Here is a 25,370-nt window from a genome sequence, read left to right as displayed (position 1 = left end):
AAGAGAGTTTTTGATAAAGATAGCAACCCCACCTCCAGGACGAGGCTCAGGTCTATCATACCGGAGGAGGGAGTAACCCGTGAGAGATACTAAGGAATCAGAGACATCATGAAGGAGGAAAGTTTCAGTTAAGCAGATCACGTCTGGCTTGTCAGAAGCAACCTGTATGGAGAGATCAGTTAAGTTTGAACGAAGGCCCCGGATGTTTGAGGTCCATACCGTTAATGAAGAGGAAGGGGGAGCATCGGATACAGAACAGGGGGGAGGAGGGGTCGGGTAAGATGTGGAAGAGGTGGAAGAGGTGGAAGAGGTGGAAGAGGTAGGGAGAGCTGTTTGAAGGTGTGTCAGAGATTTCAGAATAGCTCGGAGAAAGGGAAGGATGGGGCAGACAAAAGGTTTGATGGTGATTGGGTGAGGCACAATGAGGAGTTATTTGAGGAGGGGGAAGAGCGAGGCAGAAGGTTGGGGGAGATGGAAGTGAGAGTTGGAAGGGGGAAGAAGCGGGGAGGACACTGAGGAGGGGGAGTGAGAGAGGGGAAATTGAGAAGAAATGAAGGTGGGGAGATTTGAAGGGGAGGGGCACGGGGGGAGTTTAGGAGGGAAGGGACAAGGGGAGGGATTTGAAAGGGATGGGATATGGGGGAGATTTGGAGGGGAGGGGTGAGGGGGGAGTCTAGGAGGGGAGGGGCTAGGGGGAGTCTTGGAGGGGAGTGGTGTGGGGGGTTTTCTCTTCAGATGAAGCACTCGTGGTTTCGTTATGCTATTAAGCCAATTGATTAAGAAAATATTTGGTAATAATCTTTTATTGATTTTAATTATACAATTCATCAATCAATTATTGTACACATCTCCCTCCCAATGCTGTAGGATATTTAATTATTTGGCATGGGGGCGGTGTACTTTGAATGCATCTGTACTTGTTTTATTTTTATTTTCACCACCGAAGGTGGATGGAGGTTATGTTTTCTCCCCTGTCTGTGAACAAGATATCCCAAAAAGTTGTGGACGGATTTGGACTAAATTTGATGGAGGTAGCATACGTGATGTGGACGAAACTAGTAGATTTTGATGAAGATCGGATCGAACAAATTTTTTTTTTTTTTTTTTTTTTTTTTTAAGTGACCACCATTGGGAGATAGGGCAAAAAACGACATATAGCAAGATATCTCAAAAAGTTATGGATGGATTTGGACGAAAGTTGTTGGACAGGTTGTGTGTTTGACAAGGAAGAATTGATTCAATTTTGGTGAAGATCCAAATGCAGATATGAGGATTTCTTAATTTATTAAATGATTCTTCGCCATTGAGAGATTGGGCCAAAAAAACGGTACATAGCAGGATATTTCAAAACGTGGCGGACGACTTGACAAAACTTGGTGCACGAGTTGTTTAGGCGACAAGAACAAGCTGATTAGATTTTGGTTCAGGTCCGAATCCAGATCAGGCCTATCAGTGGGATACAAAACGTAAACTGTTCAGCCTGGTGTAGGTATGCTCTCTACCGAATGCCGTTCTAGTTTTATGATGCATTCTTCACACCTTTTTTCATCTTCGTCCACAGGGATGCAGGATTTGCGAGGCATGTTGAAAAGTTGCCGTCGGCAAGAATCGTGTCTCAACGCCACCTCTTCCCTCTCGGCCGGTGTGGAACGGGTCAACAAGCATTCCAAGTCCTCCAACTGCAGCAGGAGCAAATAAGCCTTGGGAGGAATAAACACACACGTGTTAAACTTCTTCCCACATTCCTCCCACCGCCCCCCCCTCCCCTTCCCCCCCCCCCCCCATTGCAATACTCAGGCAATGCCTCAACTATGTGTAAATGCACGTTTGCCAAAATTGTATTGCATTGCACGGTCTTTACTTATTATGCAATTCTAGTAAAGAAAAATATATATATACAGTGAAACCTTGACTTACGAGTTTAATTCGTTCTGTGACCGAGCTCGTAACTCAATTTGCTCGTTTCTCAAATTAAATTTCCCCATTAAAATGAATTGAAATGCTATTAATCCGTTCCAGCCCCCCAAAAACCACACCAATTTTTTTTGAAATATATATATATAAATATCTTGCGCTTTATATTTCACCTGAATGCAGCATACAAGTTGGCAGGATGGCCTGGACTGGAGGTACGCACACTTGACTAAACTGTCCAGCCTGGGTTTGAATCCCGACCCAGCTATAACCTGTCATGTCGGTGTTTCACAGGCAGGGTGATTCATCAATGTGTGTACCGCTAAACTGGGCGCCCCGTTTGCGTCCCATTAGTTGTTGGATGTTAAGGATCTCACCGTGTCTTCCACAAAGAGAAGGCGAGCTATCGCCGGCACTCTGAACAAGTTGTGGCCTGGCATGCTCTTCTCCTCTGCCGTTATATACGTCCTCCTCGGCATCTTTTTCCAGAAGAGCCCTGTCTCGTCACAGTTGAAGATTTGCTGGGGGATGTATCCTTCGGCTTCTATCAGTTCGGCAAAAGTTATAATAAAATCTTCAGCTGCCTTCACATCCGAGCTTGCTGCCTCACCATGCCTGACGACGGAGTGAATGCCGGTCCTCTTCTTAAAATTATCAAACCATCCCTGACTGGCTTTGAATGACTCTTCCGATGCCTCGTCCGTTGATGTTCCCGCCGTCTGCTGCACCAAATCCCGGTAAATGTCTCGTGCCTTCTCACAGATGATGCTCTCGGTCACGGTATCTCCTGCGAGCTGCTTCTCCGTCAACCACACAAACAACAACTTCTCCATCTCTTCATGGACAGAGGTCCGGAGCTTTGAAATAATCTTAACGCCCTTGGCTGGCGTTATAGCCTTTATCGACTCCTTCTGCTTCAAAATCGTACATATCGTAGAAGTACTACGATCGTACTGCCTCGCCAAGTCGACAACACGCACACCTCGCTCATGTTTTTCGACGATTACGTGTTTTATATCCAAGCTCGCTCGCTCGTAACTCAGATCTCGGCTCGCATCACAAAGCAAAAATCGACCGAGCGACGGCTCGTATCTCGGAAAACTCGTAAGTTGGTGCACTCGTAAGTCTAGGTTTCACTGTATATATATATATATATATATATATATATATATATATATATATATATATATATATATATATATATATATATATATATATATATATATATATATATATATATATATACACATATATATATGAGCTCCCAACCCCACTTCCCTCAATTACACTCACTCCACCTTTGTTCCATTACCGGCCCCCTCCAACCCCTCCCCAAAAATACCTGTTCAATGGCTTGCAGTACTCTCCGCCTCTTGTCTCTTCCCTGCTTATCCTTCAGTTCCTAATGGGGGCAGGTGGGAAGCAAAGGAGAAAGGGAGTGGGGGAGGCAGGGTAGCTTACACACTGGATTAAAGGTAGAGAGGAGGGAAGGGGAAAAAAAAAAAAAAAAAAAAAAAAAAAACCGATAAATAAATAAAATAAAAACTTACCCTAAGCATCAATGGGAATAAAATTAACTACAAGATAATCACATTTCGGAAGTTCAAAGAAGTACCACAGAGGACAAGTAGATGGCAAATTATAGCTCACCTCGTCATCACTTCGAGCGAGATGACCTGTGTCTATCATCTTTCGAGGATTGTTCACACTTGAAACTGTGAGCTTACCAAGGGAGCCATGGAACTGCACTGCAAAAAACAAGCAGCTTCATCAGTGTTTCGTACCATCACCAACATGCAATACATTAAAGCCTGGGCTTGATATGCATAGCAGTTGTGGAAATTCAGAAGCAGTGCCATCCATGCAGTGAGCCGACACATTCAGGCAGGCAATGGGAATTTGGCTCGGGTACTGGTGATAACTCATGTACCCAGCTTAACGGCCATCCATCTGCAATGCTATTCTGGTGAAGTACCAGTTTATAGTCTGGTTGAGAATCGACATCAGTCTGGATGAATGAAAGTGAAGCAGGTTAACACTGCACCAGTGCACCATACTGATGGATAGTACTGTCGTGCAATTCCCCTCGGTGAATACTGGGGAATCACGGATAGCAAATCGAGCATTATTTGAGGCGTTATCAAATACGGACTTTACTACATATGCGCGGGAGGAAGGGAGCGGAAGAAGAAGAGGCCGGCAGCTTTTACCCGACGGTCCCGAGCAGTCTTCAACCCTGCAAATTAATTCACATGAAAACATCTTTTACGTGCAAAAATAAACACGGCTTTATTACCGGACCCCAAAAACAATGAACATGCCGGTAACTAAAATCCCCTAATGAGCGCTCCTACACACAGACACACACGCACAGATGGGGAGGTTATAAATGAAAGGAACCGTTGTGTTTGTGCTGGCTTATCTCTGTCTGCAGTGTGTCCTCGTCAACGTCGCTAAACTCGAGCATGCAGTCCGGACGCGGCCCTGGTGTTGGCGGGAACTGCCTGGTCGTTAATGCGAAGCTGGCCTCGATGCGCCCTTGCCCGTGCGCTGCTAGGCTAGCGTACGCTGCTGCGCAGGCCTAACGTCCCCACGCGATCACTCGAGGTCCCGTGCGTGAACGCAGGGAAGGAGGATCGTCAGCGCTCCAACGTCTCCCCACCGGCCGTCATCGCCCAACAAGCAAGGGTCCAAGGTCAGAGAGCAAAGGTGGCGAAAGGAGCAAGAGATCGAGGGAGAGGAATCACGAGGCAGCAGAGGGGGTGGGGGGGGGGTGGGGGAGGTCCGGGCATGAAGGGATCCAAAAACGAGAAGAAAATGGGAGAGAAAATGTCCGTCCACGACCATCCGCTATGGCATCCAGAACGAGAAGACAGAAGGAAATGTCGGCCAGCCAGTTGTTTTATCAGCCGTCTCGTGACGTCAGCTCTCCTTCTCTCTCAATCAGTGCCTCGCTTCTCGACCTCTCAAATGGTCTTATCGCGTACGTCCCTCCCCATTGGCCGAGCGCTTCGTGCTCTTTTTCTCATGCCATCAGTCGGTGGCCAATCAGTCTCTCGCTTCTTGCTCCCCTCCTTCCACCAATCACAAGCTTCATCCTGCCTCGTCTCCCGATTGGTGGCTTACTCGACGTTTCATCGCCATGCCGGCGTAATGTGCGGCCGCTTCCTGACTGTTCTTCCGGTAAGTTTTATTGTTATTGTGGCAGAGGGGGATTTAAGTAGTGTTTGTGTGGTGTAACTAATGGGCCTAACTAATGTCTATGGTGCGTTGCCATACGGGACAATGGAATGATCACAGGTTTGACACACCGGGGAATTAGCTTAATCCCTATTCTACTTATCACAAAGCCATCCTTGTATGACCACAAATATACACTTAATCTGACATATGGGCGAGACAGGTCCTCTACTTATTTACATCAAGATGGTTCTTCTTCTTCATGGTAAGCGGAGAATGATACCAGTGCAGGTCTACCTAACTCTATATATCCCACTACCCCAAAATTCATAACAGTACTTAAGTGCAGCAATGCTTCGACAAAGCAAAGGCAAAGTGCAATAATCTCCAAAAAAAAAAAGAAGAATTTTGTGACAGGATCAGGCCAGGTTTATGCAAGAATGAAGCAGTCACATTTTAACGGATGTCCAGTTTGGATGAACAGATTCCAGATGTGTTCGGAAAGCACAGATTTCACGTAGCTACTAACAGTATAGTACACTTGGTTACCTGGTGTGTAGGTGTGTTCAGCCAGTGCCACTTGTGGCGTTATCAGCCGAAGAGGTTCCCTCTTTCTTGCAATTCCTCCAGATGTTTTATCACTTGCCAGTGCACGCCGCTCCAAGCGCTCAAAGTACATCTGGAAGGGAAGGAGGGGTGGGGGGAGGGGTGAGGGGAAAAAAAGCAAGAGTATCAAGACGATGAGGAGGAAGGTGTATTGAATGTTGCAAGAATCAGATAAATAGCTTCTGTTCAAAAATAAATAAATAAATAAACAAACAAACAATGTTCCTTAAGGATAGCAAGGAGGAAATCTCAGGTTCACAACACCTTATAATAGTAGTCGTTAACACCAGAGCCACCACTCTGCAGCTGCAGCATCTGGATGCGCACAACCCACTCCTTCTCTCGCTGTGTCATGAGGTTCGCGTAAGGATCAAACGATGAGGGGCACCCAGGGCCAGGCTGATGGCAGCCAGTTGCCACACCATTCTGTTGGCTGGTGTCCAACATAACAAGAACAACATTGAGAAGAGAAAGATAACACACACACCCCCCTCCCACCTCCACAAAAAATAAATAATTAACAAAAAACAAGCAATTTGTGCTCAAAAGCACCTTCACCTCTTGCCTCGCTGCTGTTGGAGGCTCAGCAGACGTCTGTGCTGGGGATGCAGGTCACCAGGGTGCACAGGACGTGGGAAGCTACTGCAGAAAAAATACATTTTCTTTAAATACAAAAACATTACATAAAATACATCCACTTCCAGCTCCAGGAAAGAACAACAGTAAGCTCAAGGGAATTATTTTTGAAGATTTTGCTACTACAGTTACTTACCGCAAAGCATGCATTGCTGGGGCACTCAGAAAGTGTGGTGATCGGACATATTGATGGATGAGGTGGGGAGGACATCCTGGAAGCAGTTTATGTGGTAAAGGGGATAGGGGGTTGAGGGGAGAAGGAAGGACTGTGGGCAAGCAGGAAAATTGGCTTGGAGATAATCTGCCAGCCTCCAGAAAAGACAACAGGGGAAATGGCAGAGGAAAACATTGTTTTAATCTACCCCTGACAATAATTAAGACCCAAATGAATGCAGCAACATATATGGGAATCTACAGTACTGTAAAAGTGGATTTTCACACTACATCAAATTGCGCACTACAATGGAGAAGCACGAATATATATGCCTTTTTTGAAGCGAGAATACAGCACCAGATCGTACAAACAATGCACGTGTCGCATGCATAGTTACCAGTCACACCGTAAGTAGCAAGCAGGTGAAGCAGATTTAAAAAGCGGACTGACTTCAACGCTTCCTGAAAGCTGCATGCTTGGTTAATTAAAGCAGGGCTCAATGCACAGTCTGTGCCAAAGAGGAAATATTGATCGCTGGTAAGGGTGAAAGTCCTACAGAAAGTATTCAAAACCCTTAACTTTTTTTCACATTGTGTTGTGTTATAGCCTGAATTTAAAATGGAGTAAATTGAGATTTTTTATTTGTCACTGATCTACACATAATTCCTCATAAAGTCAAAGTGGATTTTTTATTTATTTATTTTTAGAAATTTTAAACAAAATAATTACAAATGAAAATCTGCAATGTCTTGAGTCAACAAGTATTCAGCCCCTTTACTATGACACTCCAAATTGAGCTCAGATGCATCCAATTTCCTTTGATCATCATCGAGATGTCTGGACAACTCGAATGGAGTGCACCTGTGGCCATTAATATTGACTGTCTGTTAGGGTGGCACTAAAAACCGAATGTTTCATAATTTTAGGTCTTAGGGTCTGGTTTTGTTTGATCCCATGCCATTCAAAGTGGTTCCATTTATTGTAGAAATCACACACGTAAAATTTTATGCAAATCGTATAATATTTAGGGGTTGCTCACCGCCGGTATATATGTATAATGTATGTATGTATGCATGTCAAGTTGTAGATTTGTTATTGCCTAAAGTTCAGTTATAGACGTTGGTTGCTAATGTGTTATGATTTAAATGTTGTTTAAAAATGCTATTTTCATAAAGTTAATAAAGGGTTTTTGCTTCGTTTTAGTTTTGGATGAGGAAAGGCTCGCTTCGGTCGTGCTGGACAAATTGTATACGTGTGCTTTTTCAAGGCTAGATAAGGCCGGTCGTAAAATCACGCTCACGCGCGTGATTTTGTGTAACGCTAGTAGAATGATTAGATTGCAGACATAAACCTATTGTTTTTACCATATATATTTTGTATTAATCACAGCAACGCTTGACTCTGTATAAACATGCTTTGAATTACTCATGTGAACAAACCCATATATTTTATGGTCTTATCTGGCTGGCCAAGCATGGTCTTATCTGGCCAAGCATGCACTCTTCTCTCTGTGAGTTACATTTTCGTCACCTCGGAGCTTTTGAAACTATATCTGGTCCGAATGATAAGGAAGGGCTGACTCCCCCGAATAACAGAGCGGATGACGGTGGGGGCTTGGCCCACCGGGGAGGAACCTCTCCCAGTTTTGTTTGTTCCCTCGGAGATTTCCTGATAAAACGTGTCCCTATATAAATGGACTGGGAATCAATGTGTTTTCAGGAAGGCTTGACGTGGCATGAGACTGGCTCTTGCTGTAGATGTCTTGTCTTCTTCCGGATCTGTATAAGTTGGTTTTTAATAAAGCTGCGTCATTTCAGGCTATTGTGGACTTCTTTTGCAAACGAAGAGCTGCTTCTTCACATGCATGTATGTATGTATGCATGTATGCATGTATGCATGTATGCATGTATGTATGTATGTATGTATGTATGTATGTATATATATTGGTGCTCGGATTATTATATATATATATATATATTAGGGTGGGCTTCAAAAATTCAAAATGCAGATTTTCTCCGGGACATGGTCTATTTTTGTTCCTTTTGGTGTCAAAGGAAACCACACCAAATGTGAATGGAATCCAATAATATTTAGGGGTGCCACATCAGTGATGAATTTTCCCCCATGCAAAAATAGGAATTCCCATTTTTTGGGCTGTATATACACAAAATAAATACATAATTATATATATACATTAAATATAATATTAAAAATAAATATATAGTAAATATACATTAAATAATAATAATATATATTATATTATACATTATATATACAATTATACGATAGACAATTATACAAATATAGACAAATATAATACATTAAATAATATAGTAAAATAAATATAATATATTAAAATTTAAATTTAATAAATAAATATATAGTTATACAATATATATACATTATAATTAAATATACATTAAATTTATACATAAAATATACATTAAATAATAAATATACATAAATACACATTATACATTATATATATAGTTATATACAATATATTATACATACAGTTTTGAGACTTCCTATGATCACTATCTGGGCAATTTTCATGCATGTTTTGTACAGGTTCCCGGGGTCAGGGGTACGCTTTTTTAGTGTGTAATATGTAGGCCTAACTTATTGACTGTGGCTCTTTTGTAGAGAGTGACCCTGTGGAGTAAGAATTAACAGGATTTTACCCACATTCTTGCGTATTTTGCAGATATGGCATGTGCTAGTACCAGTGTTTCATTGAAAACTCGGGCTCAGGATAATGTGTATCTCATTGGGTCCACTTCTGGAGATGCCATCAAAGGTGCCAAGCTCCCGACTGTGCATCAATCTCTTGTCCTGTTTTTCCATCACCTGAAGAAGGAGAATCGCACTGCCCGGGAGAGTGCAACCCTCACCATTGAAGAGGTTGTGAAGTTCTGGGAAAAAGCTCACCTACCTACAACGACGAAGCAGCACTGCATCCATCGTTTGGAGAGGCTATATGAAGAATGGAGGAGCCTCCAAAAAGGTGCAAAGCGGGGTGGTGCGACCCAAGAGAAAAAGGAAGCATCCTTCAAGGCCTCCTTGGAGAAGACGTTTGATCTTAGGCATGCAGATTCCGAGGCCATAATCACCAACCCCGAGGACAGGAAGTTTCTTCACGATCAATTCTCAGAGAGGAAGGCTTCAATGGGATCTGTAGACACTGTGTTGGAAGCAAAAACGAAGCGAAAGAAAGAAAGGGAAGAAAAGGAGAAGACTAAGGCAGAGAAGGAAAAATCCTGATACGGCAGCTGAGTTTGCACAGAACAATGACATGATGGATGAAGCTCTGGAATTTGCTCTTGTGTGTTTGAAAGATCAGCAGCCACGAGATGATTATCGTGAACTCCTAGAACTGACTGTCATCTACATGGGAGGAATCCCACCTCGTGGAATCCGGATCATGGCTCCAGGAGCAATGCACAGAGCCAGATGGATGGCAAAAGCACTATATTCACTACAGGTGTTCATGTTTCGGTCAGAGTTCCACTTGACACTTCGAGCGGCGAGAGAACTCCGAGCCTTCAACATTTTTGTCTGCCTTGTGTATGTACAGGCTTGGTTTCGGGCTCCACAAACTATTGAGGCTCCCCTGAATGACATTAACCTCTTCAAGAAGTTGGAAAAGTTTGAACAAATCAATCAGAAGATGGCTCAGGCAGCCTTGAAGGCACTTGGCCGCCACACGTGGTACATGAGCCCAGTACTAGTGGCATTTGCATTCTTTGACACCAGAATTGACAAAGAAAGCAAGATCAATATGATTGAAGCATTGAAAAATGACGGTGAAAACCCCTCTCCAAAGAGACCAGCTATCAAACGAGGAACCGCCCTGTCAATCGCTGGCCTCATAACAAAACACACCAAGCATTTCTTCAGCATCCTAGGGACCCCAACTGATTGGATGGATAAGGATCCTGGTTCATGGGAGCAAGAAACCAGCTTTCAGGAAGCAAAGAAAGCCGCCAGTGGCTTAGTCGTGGTGAATGACAGGGCAGAAAGGGGTGTCGCATTGATACAAGACTACAATAAGCTCCTTACAAAGGATGAAGAGCAAAAGCAAGCTCTGCTCCAAGTTGTTGCTGCTCACAGGAAGATGTACCCCGATGCCAAGAAGGCAACAGTGGTGAAACAGGCCCAGAAATAGGAGTTACATTTCTCATTATATTTGGGTTTTTTAATATTATGTGATATGGTGTCTCTTCATTTTATGAACTGAACATTTGGATTGTTATCATTGAATTTGAGTTTTCATAGCAATATAGTGCTATTTGTGCAGCTATTGTAACTTGTGTTTGCTAGAATACAAAGAAAGTGAGTGGAGGGTGGATTTTCATAAAACAAACTTCTGGTTTTGCTTTCGATCCATATATAGAAAAGTTTTGTAGACACCTTTAGTTTGAAGGCTGATGTGGCACCCCTAAATAAAATCAGATTGCTTTCATATTTGGAACAAAAGGAACAACATAAAGCCATGTCTCAGTAAATATTTTTTTTAAATTATTTTGAGCACCACCCTAATATATATATATATATAAGGGTGGAAATCCCATGAAATCAGGTATCCCACGACCCATGTATGAAATCAGGTTTTGTGAACCTATTTGACAAGAGTTTTAACATTTCAAATTTTGTTCTTGAAACCCAGTAAAGTGGGGCTCATTCAAACGTTGACACAAGCTTTGTGTGCAAGTGGTTGCCCGATCTTGGCCTATCCTGGATATCGCACGTAATGCTAAATGGTAACAATCTTCCTCCTCAATTAGGGAGGTTAAGTTGCATTCGACCTGGGGCATCTAATTTAAGATTTTGCCTCACAATGAATCCTCATAACACAGTGCAGGTGTATTTTAGGGCAAGCAACGTCACAAAGCATTCCGGGGAATAATGCGGCAACCAAACAATCATAGTTTTAAAGAATGAGAAAATCCCCAAAGAAGTTACACTGGAGTAGATTTTTGATTATCATATGCTACCTGGCTTTGGTGGTGAAGAAGAGGCGATCGTTGCATAGAGGGAAACCCATGGATGCGAGGACCAGGAGGACCACAAATTCCAGGACTCTAAACACACAACTCACGTCAACCCTGGGGGTACTAGAAAAGTGTTGGACATTTTGAAAAATTGGAATCTTCTAAAATGACCAAATAATTTTTTTTTCATTGGTTATGTTAAAATTAAATACAGTTCATGCCCCGCTATTCATGGTTCTGCTATTCGCGGGTTCTGCATATTCACAGGTGATAAAATGCGACGTGTTTCTCTATTCATGGAAAGGTGTCCCGCGAATTCGTTATTTTCTATTCGCGGCCATGTTTCGCGAAATCGTGTTTTTTTTTTTCCCCTATTCACGACCGTGTTCCCCAAATTCGCTGTTTTTCAGGGGCGCAAAAAATAATAATTCACAACCCGTTAGCTTGACATACGGTATTTATAAAACCCATCTTTCACCAACCAGGCATAAAGCAGCTGGACATGCGCAAAAAAATACACGGGCCACGAGCATGACCGACTTCTACATTCACTGCTGCATGATTTGAGTTTTCATGGCTTTCGCAGCCGCAAATTTTAGCCACACTAAGAGCAAACGTCGTGGGATATCGCACAAGATGTGTAAACAAGTCAACCCCATGAATTATAGAATGCAAACGCTTCATTAAATCAATTACAGTTTGCGATTTACGGTAAAGCATCATCAGAGATCTTACACAATTAAAATGCTTCAGGGGATGTTCCATCAGCTGCGTAAACATGTCAACCCCACAAATGATAGAATGAAAACACTTCATTAAATCTATTATTGAAATCCACAAAACAGATGAAATCTAGGCTCAATACGGCATCATCCGATAACATCCCCCACAAAAATGTCCAGGGTATTCACTCCTCCCTGACATGGGCATTGAGGAAGTTAGGAGTGGAGGAATGGTTGATCAGAGTAGTGATGGCAATGTACAAAAGAGCGCGCACAGCTGTAAGGACGAAGGACGGGAACAGTGGTGAGTTTGAGGTGAAGGTGGGAGTGCATCAGGGGTCAGTACTAAGTCCACTACTATTTGTAGCTGTGATGGAGGTGCTGGCTCAGAACGTAAAGGAGGGTTCACCGTGGGAGTTGTTGTATGCAGATGATCTGGTGTTGATTGCGGAAAGTATGGATGGACTGAAGGAAAAGATGAACACGTGGAAGGAATGTATGGAGACAAAAGGTCTGAAGGTGAATATCGGAAAGACGAAGGTGATGGCAAGTGGTAAAGCATGTGGTGAGGTGGAAAGAACTGGGAAGTGGCCCTGTGCTGTGTGTAGGAAGGGTGTCGGAGTGAACTCCATTCAGTGTACAATGTGCGCTGAGTGGGTTCATCAAAAATGTAGTGGTCTGAGAGGGTCATTAACCAGTGTGGCAGCTACATTCAAATGTAAGGTGTGCACAGAGGGAGCTGCAGGTGGAGGAAATGTTGAGTTGGATCTTGGAGACGGCGTGAAGCTGGAAGGTGTGAAAACATTTTGCTACCTCGGAGACATGCTGAATGGAGAAGGTGGATCAGACTCGGCAACGGTTGCTCGAGTGAGATGTGCATGGAAGAAGTTTCGGGAATTGAGTGGCGTGCTGATGATGAGGGGAGTGTCGTTGAAGCTGAAGGGAAAGGTGTATGCTGCATGTGTGAGAAGTGTTATGATTTATGGGAGCGAGACATGGGTAATTAACGTAGAGCAGCAACGAAGGTTGGAAAGGGTGGAAATGCGAATGGTTCGACGGATGTGCGGAGTATCGTTGAGAGAGAGGAAGACAAATGATGAATTGCGAAAGATGATGGGAATAGAGCCTGTGATTGATGCTGTGAAGAGGAACAGGTTGAGATGGTTTGGTCATGTGTTGAGGAAGGATGAAAGTGACTGGTTGAGAAGAGTGATGGAAATGAATGTAGAAGGAAGTAGAAGACGGGGAAGACCGAGAAAGACTTGGCTAAAGATGGTGGAAGAAGAAATGCAGGCAAGGGGGTTAACAAGGAGAGATGCAGAAAATAGGGCAAAATGGAGAAGATTGTCATGGGGACCGCAAGGCTAACCCCCGCTCTAGCAGGGAAAATGGCCTTTAAAATGCATGTTGTTGTTGTTGTTGTTGTATTCACTCCTCCCGCAGCTAGTCTACCCACAATGCTCACATTCCTACATAGACAGACTGTCCTGGATCTCGATCATTCTTGTCGTCCCGTTGCTTTGACCTGCGTTTTTGACTCTTGCCCTGCTCATCATTCAACAATGGCTCCCAAGTGCAAGACCAGTGCCGGAGATGTGTTGACTACAAAGAGGCAGAAGAAAGTGATGAGCCTGAACCAGAAAGTGGAGCTGCTCAACCGGCTTTTGAGAGGAGAGTGCAGCCTCTGTGGGCAGGCATTATGGCATCAACAAATCCACCATTCGCTACGTACAGAAGAACGAGAAGGCGATTGAGTATTTCAGCAAGCATTGTTTCGAGTATGAAGGTGGTCACCCATGTCTGGAATGTCCACATAGAAAGGATGGAGAGGGTTCTCAGCATATGGACAGAGGACAGCACGCAGAATATGCCTTTGAGTGGACCTCTCATTCGCGAAAAGGCCAATCAAATTTACGATCACCTGTCTGGTGCGGGTGGTGCCAGCATGAGTGATGCGCCGAGCGATGATGGTACAAGCAACGTGACTTCATTCACTGCAAACAGGGGATGGTTCCATCGTTTCAAGGAGCGGTACTGCCTGAAAAATGTGAAGCTCACAGGGGAGCATGCCTCAGCGGACCACGAGGCAGCAAAAGCGTTCCCTGCTCAACTCACAAGGCTGAGCAAAAAGAATGGATACCTCCCAGAGCAGGTGTTCAACGCTGACGAGACTGGCCTCTTCTGGAAAAAGATGCCCACGAGAACTTTCATCTCGAAGCACGAGGAAACAGCATCGGTATGCAAGGCTGCCAAGGACCGGGTATCTCTTCTCCACTGTGCAAACGCAAAAGGGGATTCATGATGAAACCCATGATGTTGTACCATTCCCTGAACCCACAAGCTCTCAAGGGCAAGAACAAGCAAACTCTGCCCGTGTCTTGGAGGGCCAACAGGAAAGCCTGGGTGACGGCAGCCATCTTCTTGGACTGGTTCCATAAGTGTTTCATCCCTCAGGTGGAGAGGTACATGGTGGACAAAAACCTTGCATTCAAGGTTCTCTTGCTTCTGGACAATGCTCCTGGCCACCCCGAGAACCTGGACATGGAAGTGATCTTCCTGCTGCCTAACACCACCTCCCTCATCCGGCCACTCGACCAAGGTGTAATTTAAACCTTTCAAACATATTACACCAGTCGCATCTTTCGCCGCATTTTGGATGCAATCAAGTCCGACCCAGGGCTCACCGCCGGACAGTGATGGAAGGATTTCAACATTGCCCACTGCATCAGCGCCATCAAGGAGTTGCTGGATGAGGTGAGAGCCTCCACCATCAACGCGTGCTGGTACAACCTGTGGCCACAGGCAGTCAGAAACTTTACTGGCTTTCCCGATAACACTGAGGAGAGGCATGTGATTGTTGGGTTGGCATGGCAGTTGGGAGGGGAAGGGATGACATGCAGCCTGAGGAGTTGGAGGATCTCATTGCCTCCCATGGCGACAACCTCAACAAGGAGGAGTTGGAGGCCATTATAATTGTTTCCGAGGAGGAGGAGCAGGCGGGCAGTGACGAGGAAGAGGTGCCGAAGTCTAACCTCACAGTCCAGTTCCTGGGAGAGTTGATGCATGGCATGCGGGCACTTGTCGACAAGTTGGAAGATGCTGACCCAGTCATGGAGAGGTACCTCAAAAGTTCATGATAAAAACGATACATGATGGTGTGGTGTCTTTGTTTCACGGTGCAGTATGGTCAAGCACTTTTAATAAACTGTAAGCGCATTCCTTCAATAAATTGGATATGGTACCTGGTGGTCTTTTTTTATTTATTTGAAAGCATTTTTAAAATGAAACTAATCATGTCTATTTGCGGTCGAAAACATTTTAAACATTAAAAATGTTCCTCTATGAATCGGGAACCGCCGAGAACCTATAACGTATCCCCATTGAAAATGCCGCGACAAACATTTGTGGTATTTTCATCGACCTTCGTGGATTATCATCGACATTCTCTGGATTTGCCTCACCATTCGCGGATTTTCGCGACTCGGGAACCTATCCCCCCTTTTGCCATTGAAACATTGCCCCGCTATTCGTGGTTTTGCAATTCGTGGGATTTTCCAGGAACGTATTCCCCGCAAATAGTGAGGTCCCATGGTACTACAAATCAACACGAATGTATTACATTTACGAGCAACGGTACCCGCCCTATGGGCGGGGCTTCAATTGGGAGGCCGAAATGAAAAGGCAAAATATCAGAAATTGAAGGTTTTTAAAATTTTAAACGATTCATATAAACATCCGTTGAATCATATCACACGCAAATCATCAAAATCTAAACAGTATCTTTAGAATTTCAATAAAAGCCACATCACTGTTCACATCGGTAAATATTATTCCATCGTGTTTCAAATCGTGATCGATACACTATGATCGTGATGATCGTGATGATCGTGATCGATAAATTGTGTTCACAATCGCTATGTCGTATGTATTCCCAATATGTGCACCAAATTCCCGATACGTGTAACTGTACCAAATCAACAGTTAAAAGGATTTTGAGCCGATAGCTGTTATGGCCTTGGCAAGATCGATGGAGAAAGCGATCTGTTAGCGATCGATAGAGACATGTTGCTTTCCCGGGTGCCGCACAAACGGCTGCACCGATCGCGCGGCACCCGAGAAAGCAACATTGTCACAATGAGAACAATGAACGTTATGCGGGAGTCCAAACCTGAGAATGCTTGAGACTAAAGCTGAAATTGGGAAAACTTTTACTCCTGAAATAGCCTATTTTACTCCTGAAATAGCCTATTTTACTCCTGAAAATCCCAGGATTATCCACCCAAAATATATTTGCGATCGGTTTAGCAGTTTTTACAGTACCTTCTAACAGACAGACGGACGGACAGACGGACGGATATTTGGTGAATTATTGTAAGATGGGGTATCGATTTTGATTTTACAAAGCCAATTATAAAATAAATAAATAAAAACATGCAATCTCTGACAACCAACATATTGTTATGGATTTGAGAAGTGTTTTTTTGTGTGTTGTAAAAAAATCACCCTCCTTCCTCCATTCAGTGTATAAAGGTCAAAGGTCGTGCCCGTAGTTATTCCATATACAAGCACGTAGCCAATCATAGATTTCCTTTGTTCAGTAGTTATCTCCTTATTATGTGTATTAGGTTAAGGCTGTGTCGTCCATTAATTAATACCGCATTGCACCGAAGTGGAATAAGGTAGATTCCCTGCACATCCCCCCTTTCGTCAATTGCCAACTGCATTGGGCGGTTTGCTGCATTCTGCTGCTGCTGTGGGTTGTGGTGTTTTCGCTGCAAGACTCCATTAGCCACGAGGTCATCTCGGAGCAGAAGGTGGGAGGAGTCGGCCCAGCGCTGGGAACAAGGCGTGGCCTTGCCAACGCCTCCTCTAAGGGCGGGATCGGTGAGCCCTTGCGACCAATCAGGGCCGAGGCGAGCTCCCCGATGGGCGTGTCCTGGAGGCCGGCGGCTTGATCGCCCGAGGCGATATATAAACGCGCGCGGAAGCCTTTGCAAGAAGTTCAAGAGGGAGGAGTCCAGAGAGGAGTTAAAGAGAGTTCAAGAGAGTCCAAGGAGTCCTGAGAGCAAGCATTGAAAGAGAGTCCAAGGAGTCCTGAGAGCAAGCATTGAGAGAGAGTCCTGAGAGCAAGCAAGAGGAGTACCACGAGCAGTACCAGCAGCTTGAAACTCCACCAAGCAGCGTTGGCTCCACCAGGCAGCTTTAACTCGACCGGCGGAGCTCGCCCCGCGGCAGCTCGCACGACCGCAGCTTGGGCGTTGACGGCGGTGCCGACCGTGGCTGCGGAGGAACAGAGCTGCCGCTCCCGGCCCGACCGTGACCCAGTTCCAGTGGACCTCCCTCTCCCTCCAGCCATCCACCTCCTGCATTCGTTCCTGCCATCATTCCCCGTGTAAGTGTGCTCGTTGTCTGTCTTTGTCTTGACCATGGGGTATAAGTTAAGCCTGTGTAGTTAAGCTAGAGTTTCACTGTGTCCTTCTGGTCCGTCCCTCTTTCTGTCTTTATTTTCTTATTCTTCCTTCTCCCTTGGTTTCTTTTGATTGTACATAATAGTAGTAATAAATTATATTCGTTTTTCCTACTTCTGTCTTCCTCTTCTTCACAATCCGTCGTCTTTGTCTTTTCCCCATTGAAAACCTGTGGCACGATTTGGCCAACGTTCAAGGATCGGGTTTAGTCCTTGGTAATAGTTCGTGCCGCGGTTGCTAAAACCGCTCGGCAATTAACATCTGTCCGCGGTACGAGCGGGGCTGTGCCACCTACCTTTCCGAGGGTAGCTGGGCAGTGTCAGGGACCACGTCGGTCAGTTATAGAAGAGGGGATTAATCCCCCCTCTAAGGGGAACCGAGGCCGACGTTGGGTTCCGTAACAATATCCTGAAGTTTTGCCCAATGCAAAAAATTTCAATTACATTCAAACTTGCCAATCATGTCCGTATAAATACTATACCAGTGGAATGAATCAGGATGTTGAAAATACTCCACAAATCTCACACCACAGTTGTTAGTAGAGGCAACTATGGAAGTTTGTTTTCACATTTCTACCAATACTCAAATCCATTTAAAGGGTAAAACAGGCTTACAAATAGTACCTGAGAATGGCTTGGAGACAACCGACCGTTGAAAGCACCATGGAAACGAGGTTGGTGCAAATGTGGACGTAGATGGGTGGGAATGGGCCTCAAAATCTATGGGTAGAGTTTACAATCAGATCAAACAAACATCGAATTATGAGCAGAGGAGAACACAAAGACAAGAGGTCAGAAAAAAACACAGGAAACATGCGGATAAAGATGCAAGTAAATAAATAAATAGACAAAACTGCAGGTGTCTACACCAACAAAGCACACACCTGCTGTGGATGCGGTGGATACTTTGGAGGTGTCCCAATAGGTGCTGTGTGTACAGGAGGGCTGCCAAACACAGGTGACGTCGAGCGAGGAGGTGGTGCACGATTCCGCAAGCTCTGCTGCACCTCGTCTGCAGTCATGGCCTTCCCTGCTCTTACAATGGCTTCATCCTTGAGGGCAAGGATTTATCTTTTTTTAAACCAGGTTTACCTCAACACATCATCCAAACAAATGGGCCATTTCCATTAGGAGATTTGTCACAAGGGTAAATTTGGCATTTTTTGTGTTTTATACCCAAATGGATGATTTGATTGGGTACATTAATAAGTTGAAATTAATGTTCCACAAATCACCTCAAACTGTGGAGGAAGGTGGCTGAAAGGTCCAATGTCAGGAGGCGTTCCCCAAATGGAATGGACAGAGAGTGGAATCTAGGGGGAAAAGTGGGGAATAAACCAAACAATGTGCTCTTTGCAATCATTCACATGAAACTTTTTTTTTAGCAGCAATTACATTTTATTGAAGACAACTCAAACAAAAGTAAAGATGGCATGCCTCAAACTTTACAAAAAGTAAAGACGACGTACTAGAGAAGGATGGGTGGAATTTGGGGATTAGAAAAAAAAAAAAAGGGGGGGGGGGAAAAGGTCAGCAAAAATAAACTGCTCCTCCTGTCTGAAAAGGAAAGTTTGAAATCAACGAGTTCTCAAAGCAAAGACATGTGGCAGTGAAAGTCTTTAACAATAATAAATAAATAATAGTAAAAACAGCAAAAATTGATCAACACGCAAACAGGCGTGTTGATAAAGTCCTGGCATCACCAAAGAGGGACAACCGGCAGACAACAATAACTGCAAACTGGCAACCTAGAGAAGGCCCTGGAAGAGACACGAGTTTTTTTGGGGGGTTTTTTTTTGGGGATACAAGATCGAGGCTCGTGTAAGAGCTAACATTAATGACAACAACAAAAAAAAACGGAAACTAGATAAAATAAAGGGAGCGGGAGACAAGATGGGGAGAGGGGGAAGCACACAAGTACAACATTTGAGAGCAGGGACATCGGGAGATCTGTGGGAGGTCGAGGGCTTGGGGAGAGGAGGCATGGGAAGGGGGGGGGGGGGGGGGAAGAGGTTAAAAAAAAACCCCCCAAAAAAAAAAACATTGACACTGTTAGGACTTCCAGGAAAGAAGTCGGTATTTCAGAAAAGTGGATCTGGGGTGAATTAACAGGGGTAGAAAAGATCAAGGTTTTGGATGGGGGAAGATAAGAGATGGTGGTGAACAGCTGTTTTAAAGACCTGGAGGGAGGAGTGGGATTGAAGAGAGTCAGGGAGTTTGTTCCAGAGGCGGGAGAAAAGAGGAATGAAGGAGTGAAGGTGAGCAGAGAGTCTTGATTTTGGCAGTTTAACCATAAGAGGGTTGCATGCAGATCTTGTGCGACCTGGAGGAGTAATTTGGGGAGAGCACAGGCAGGGTTGGGGGGGCTAGGCCAGAGAGGAGTCGGTAGAAGACAGAAAGGCCACCAACCTGCCTGCGGTGAGCGAGTGAAAGGCCCTCACAATCGGCTTCATCACGGGAGATTCCAATTATTCTGTTAGACCAAAAGTGAGACCAAAGATTAGATGGAATGCTACATTGAAACACCAAGTGAAGTCAGCTCAAATTATTTTTGCTTTCAGAGCGTGACTGCGTGTACGAATGTGGCTTCGAGCATGCGTAGTTGTGCCGCACTACGTGCTAGGGCCACGTGATCTGAAACCAATCCACATTGTCGTTTTTAGCATACTCTGGATTATTCAGCACATGCCGTCCGATCGGTCTCAACTTTGAACCTGCCATTGTTGCGGGAAAATGTGCAATTCAAATAGTCTTTTTAATATAATCTTCGGCATTTAAACGAAAGTGCCAATTTCAGAATGGTTACCCATAATTGTCGGCGGTTTGTGTAGCACACGTTCATCCACTTTGGCCTTTCACTGACACACATGGTCAGGAGTTTGCAGTATGAGTAGGTGCCCATTCAGCGAGCTGAGAAAGTTAAGTCTTTCATTGTGCAGATGCACAGCCATTCCTCTCAGGTACTTTTACAAGTATTTTCAGCTTATTTTAGAAGCTTTGTGAGCCATTTAAGCAACAATTATCATCAATATTTCGCATACACTATATAGTATATACTTTATGATGCCCTGCCAAAGTTTCCTGTAGTGAAATGGACCATAGTGAATGAGGAAGGTCTTCACCTTAAAGTGGATAACATAGGCTGGTCGAGTTAAGACAAGACAAGCTAGAGACTTTAATATGTCAAAACTCAAGACAAAATATCCGAGCGATTACGGTAAAAGACAGGCTTTAACTTTTAAAAAAATGAAGAAAGAAATAAATGAACCCCATCTTCTCCCTTCCACGACCACAGTCCTCGATACAACATTGCAAACTGTCATTCAATAATTGTGACCTGATAAAACAACAACCAAGAACAATGCAAGGTCAGAACTGTCCTATTGTTTCACAGGAAGTGTTGAATAAAGAACACCATACTTTTGAACATTTAGCATGTTTATATTTTTGTTAAATTTAGAATCCTCTCCTCGCAGGTCTACAAGAGCTCTGCATGTTTGTTGTTGTGGTTCTGGTCGGGGTTTGATTCTTGAAATGTGCACCCATTTGTCAAACAGCTGTCACAACCGACCCACATTTGTCGCTCAACTCCACCCACCATGGCAACCAGCCAAAATAATATGGCCACCATCTTGGTTTTATTGTGGGCCTAAGACATCAGGCCTGTAGGCATCTGCTGGTTATACACTGCCTGGGTTTGATGAATCAGATTTTCCATTGGCTTTGTTTGGGTCGAGTGGTACTCTGAAGAATCGAATCTATGTCGAATAAAAATTATTAAGCAAGGTTTAATCGAGCCTATCAGCATGCATGGTACGCAGCTCCTGAAAAAAAATAAAAAGTTACATATTTTTTGAATAGACCCATATTGGGTTCAAACAATCCGTGACCATGTGACAATCGGCTAGTTCTGATATAACCGTGGTGGAGGCTGTCATGAGTGAGAGGTGGCGTGTTAATCCTTCAATAGCGCTTTAAATGTGTGTTGCCCCAATCGGCCCATTACCGCATTTTTTTGCAGGTTGTGCCCAGTGTGGTCATTCTTGTTCTTTCCATCTGGTGTCGCATCAAAAAAAAAAAAAAAAAAAAAAAAAAAAAATATATAGTGATAAAATTCCACCCATAAATAAATAAATCAGTACGTAATGGATACAACTCCAACTACAGCAAAATTGATGCCGTGCCATCGCAAATCTCCACACTTTCCACCTAAAGCAAAGCGGAAAGATGGCAAAACGTTCCATCACAAATAACCCAATATGAAATGGATTTTTTAAAATTCCTGTTTTGACCCCCGTGACCCCACTTTCCCTAGGGTGTGAACCAATGGTCAATTAATTTAAAAAAGTTACACATTTCATGCATCTCCAAATGCTGACTGAATATACAAATAGTCCATGGGCCAAGTAGGGTTTACATGCACCCCCCCCCCACCCCACAACTTAACTTCCCGGGTATGTCCATGTACCCCCCCATCCTAGGGGTTAGGAAAAACCATGTTACCAGAAAAAAAAACTCATTCCCAAGGTACCTCCCACGCATATTTTGACGTTACCCCCCCTGTGTCAGTGATTTCCGAAAATTAGGGGTAGGCGAAATTCAAATGGCCATAACTTTTTACCTAGTCATCCTATGGTTGCATATGACCCCTCAAAATGTTTGTCCTGGACACTTTACAATGATGTTATATGCAAATGAGATCACTAATGAGGTCACCAGAGGTCAAACTATGAGGGAATGAGTTTTTTTTTCTGTTAACATGGTTTTTCCTAACCCCTAGGGTGGGGGGTACATGGACATACCCAGGAAGTTAAGTTGTTGGGGGGAGGGGGGGGGGAGGGGTGCATGTAAACCCTACTCAGCCCACGGACTAAAAGTTTCATTTTTTTTTTAAAGTTAAGATGTGCCTGCAATTCCATTTTTTTTAGCCTTGTATATTTTGACCCCACCCAAGGGGGCAGGGCTAAAAATTATACTGCCGTTGCACCTCACCATGTAGTGATCATAACTACCAAGTCTGGTGAATTTCTGCACAACCATTTAGGGAGAGATAGTGTGATGGACGGACAGAGACAGGAGCCTATTACAATCCCCCCAACTCCATCTCCCGTTGTTTTCAGAAAGTGTGGGGATAATAAGCCTCAGGTTATGCCAAAAATCAAGCTGGAATTACAAATATAGAAAACACCTGAAAAGCTTGGGGGCACCATGGTATTATTGGCCATGCCCCATCGTGTTTACACCTCAAGCCATTTTGAGATGGTCTACATGTTGTTGTTGGCTTTGCCCGATGGTCATCATCACTTGGGGAAGGAACAAGAAGAACCATCGCATTCCTACTATTTACCACTGATATCTGTGAGCACGTTTCTGATTTTTCTAAATGAAGTTCCTCAAGAACGAGACAATATGGCAACAACTTTTAAAGACTCCGATCATGACCATGAGCTTTTTCCATTCAACAACAAAACAAATCGAAAAAAACAATTCAAACAAAATATTTATTTGTGGATTTTAAGCAGAAATGCAAACTATTTGAAATCCCCAGGCCATTCTTTGGAGACAGTTGCAGTCGAGAGCAATCTGACCGGTGGATAAAATAGTGCTCGGCCGAAACAGCCATTTGAAACAATCTTCCCCGGTGTACAAATATAAACTTCCACTTTTTCTCCCGCAACTAATCCAACCCCAGCTTCCACGTCCCATCTCACCCACCTCAATAACTGGATGTTTCTTTGAAGCAATCACAGCAATGTCGTCCAGGTCCTCCTCCAACACTAACTTCGAAAGGCTCTCCTCAAGCTCTGCTTCTCCCAACTCATCACCCTCATCATTGGTGCCCATGGTAAACATACAATGTCCTCCGGCACCCAACCTCAGGCCCGCCAGCTTCTCATGAGCAGCCTCCCAATCTTCATCTGAAGCATAATGCCATAGAGCAAGTCAGCAATTCGCACATAGCAACCAAAGGGTTGTCGTCTCGGATGCATCATTTACTGACGGCTGCTGGTTGCATCATTTTCTGGGGGCGCGGCTGAGCCACCGATGCAGTGCCCCGTTACCAGTAGGCTGGTACTCATTTTGCCGACCTCGGAAGGTTGACAGGCCGAGTCCACCTGGCGCCCACCTCACACCTGGCGTCATTTCAACGTCACGACAGGGGCTCGACCTCAAGACCCTAAGATCTCAAGCGAGCCACCTTAACCGTGAAGCCAACAACAGGTTAACCGAAGGGTAGTGATGATGGAAAACGGAAAATATATCACCTAGGGCCCCTGGACCAAATGTATCATCGTTGAACTGATCGATATCTTCATCTTCTTCATCTGAGGGCTCCTTGACAGTACCCTCGATATCGACCATACCTTGACCCATCAGCTGGAATGGAGTGTGAGGGAGGGGGTGGTAAGAAAAAGGGGAGGGGCGGATGGATTGGTGCGGAATCAAATTCGCGAGAGAGAGCACAAGTCAAAGCCAAACAACAATCAGAAGCGCAATAATCACCACGACACGGAAAACACAACGCAAAGACCTACAGGAGAAAAGGTTCGTTGCATCTCCAAAGAAGGTCCAAGGGGAGGGTCCGGCCCCGGTGCGCAGAGTACAATAAAAGCTCCAAATGCAAGCGGTCGCTTCAGGTCGGTCTGGGCACAGTGCTTACGGCTCGATCCAGAGAAGAAGAAGATTAATCAGAGCACAGATCTTCCTACATCCGTACGGCTCGAGAAGACCCCTACACAGCGGGTCAGAGTCTCCTCGGTCACGCGGCTGGACCGAGTGCAAGGCGCGGCTCCGTAATGGTCTCGAGAGGCCAAAATCACCGAAAACGAAAACAAGAACGAAATCCGAATCCGGCAACCCTAGAACATCGCCATTTAAAGGGAACAGGAAATTACGTCATATTCTGTCAGCGTCATGGAGGTCGTTCGATATTCAAGGGATGTTCAAAAATATCTCGGAGCGAGATGACAACAATTAATAATCCGAGAAACGTCAACGTCTTTGCTTATTTTTTAATTAATAAATGCATTTCCTCTTCCGAATTACCGGTGCACTAACTATGCTTGTACTTCACAGAACTCAAATAGACGTCTATTTGAGTCTATTTGAGTTCTGTGTTGTACTTATAGATGAGATGGCAGAAACCGGAAATCGAAAAAAGTGATTGCGAGCGGTGTATAGGCTACAGACCACTGCCTCCATAACTCCAGAGTTTGTTTTCTCCCCTGTTAAGAAATACAGTATGTAACCTCCAATTTCAGGGTCTTTCAACCAGAGGAGGAATTAAAAGTTTCCTGTTTTATATCGTGTTATGTTTACCATGGGCTTCTGCTGGTTTTAAAACATTGTGCTTAAGTTTTCGGTGGCGTCATGGATACAGGACAGAGTACCTCATCTGAGTTTGCGAGGTCGGCGGTTCGAACTCCCAGCCGAGTACATAAACCAAGCAAAACATTGATAGGTTGATAGCCTTATCTATGGTCTCCTCCAGTGTGGAAGTTCCTCGTAAAAAAACTCATATTATTATATTATTTGATTTGTAAGGAACTACGAGTCCTTACTTGTTCTATTAACGCCATAAATTCAGTCACGTGTTCATTATAGCACCAGAAAGTCCTTTATTCAGGGATATAATATAACTTGTTTCGTAAAACATTTTGATAGTTTGATTTTATTCACACAAATTAAAATATCCT

The 25,370-nt window shown here is 44.2% G+C and overlaps 1 protein-coding gene across 4 annotated transcripts in view; it reads right to left on the bottom strand.

The window, feature by feature from the left end:
• Positions 1–24,580, bottom strand: part of LOC137432356 (protein PAT1 homolog 1) — a 75,498-nt gene extending 50,918 nt beyond the window's left edge. For 2 of the 4 annotated variants that reach the window (XM_068124208.2, XM_068124210.2), the window contains exons 1-14: positions 24,210–24,580; positions 23,940–24,051; positions 23,389–23,591; positions 18,909–18,986; positions 18,558–18,725; positions 18,298–18,393; positions 11,488–11,574; positions 6,473–6,645; positions 6,259–6,342; positions 5,965–6,133; positions 5,644–5,773; positions 3,565–3,662; positions 3,257–3,316; positions 1,540–1,700 (exon numbers count right to left, since the gene is read on the bottom strand). In XM_068124208.2, the coding sequence (XP_067980309.1) occupies positions 1,540–1,700; positions 3,257–3,316; positions 3,565–3,662; positions 5,644–5,773; positions 5,965–6,133; positions 6,259–6,342; positions 6,473–6,645; positions 11,488–11,574; positions 18,298–18,393; positions 18,558–18,725; positions 18,909–18,986; positions 23,389–23,591; positions 23,940–24,051; positions 24,210–24,230 (1,640 nt within the window). In that variant the 5' untranslated portion in view covers positions 24,231–24,580. The remainder of the gene's footprint in view (positions 1–1,539; positions 1,701–3,256; positions 3,317–3,564; positions 3,663–5,643; positions 5,774–5,964; positions 6,134–6,258; positions 6,343–6,472; positions 6,646–11,487; positions 11,575–18,297; positions 18,394–18,557; positions 18,726–18,908; positions 18,987–23,388; positions 23,592–23,939; positions 24,052–24,209) is intronic. The other 2 variants (XM_068124209.2, XM_078783110.1) reach the window with 1 other exon arrangement.
• Positions 24,581–25,370: the final 790 nt, after the last annotated feature.

Source organism: Myxine glutinosa, chromosome 8 (genome assembly GCF_964187855.1).
Source record: "Myxine glutinosa chromosome 8, kmMyxGlut1.1, whole genome shotgun sequence".
NCBI lineage: Eukaryota > Metazoa > Chordata > Myxini > Myxiniformes > Myxinidae > Myxine > Myxine glutinosa.
This window is presented reverse-complemented; position numbering and strand designations above follow the sequence as displayed.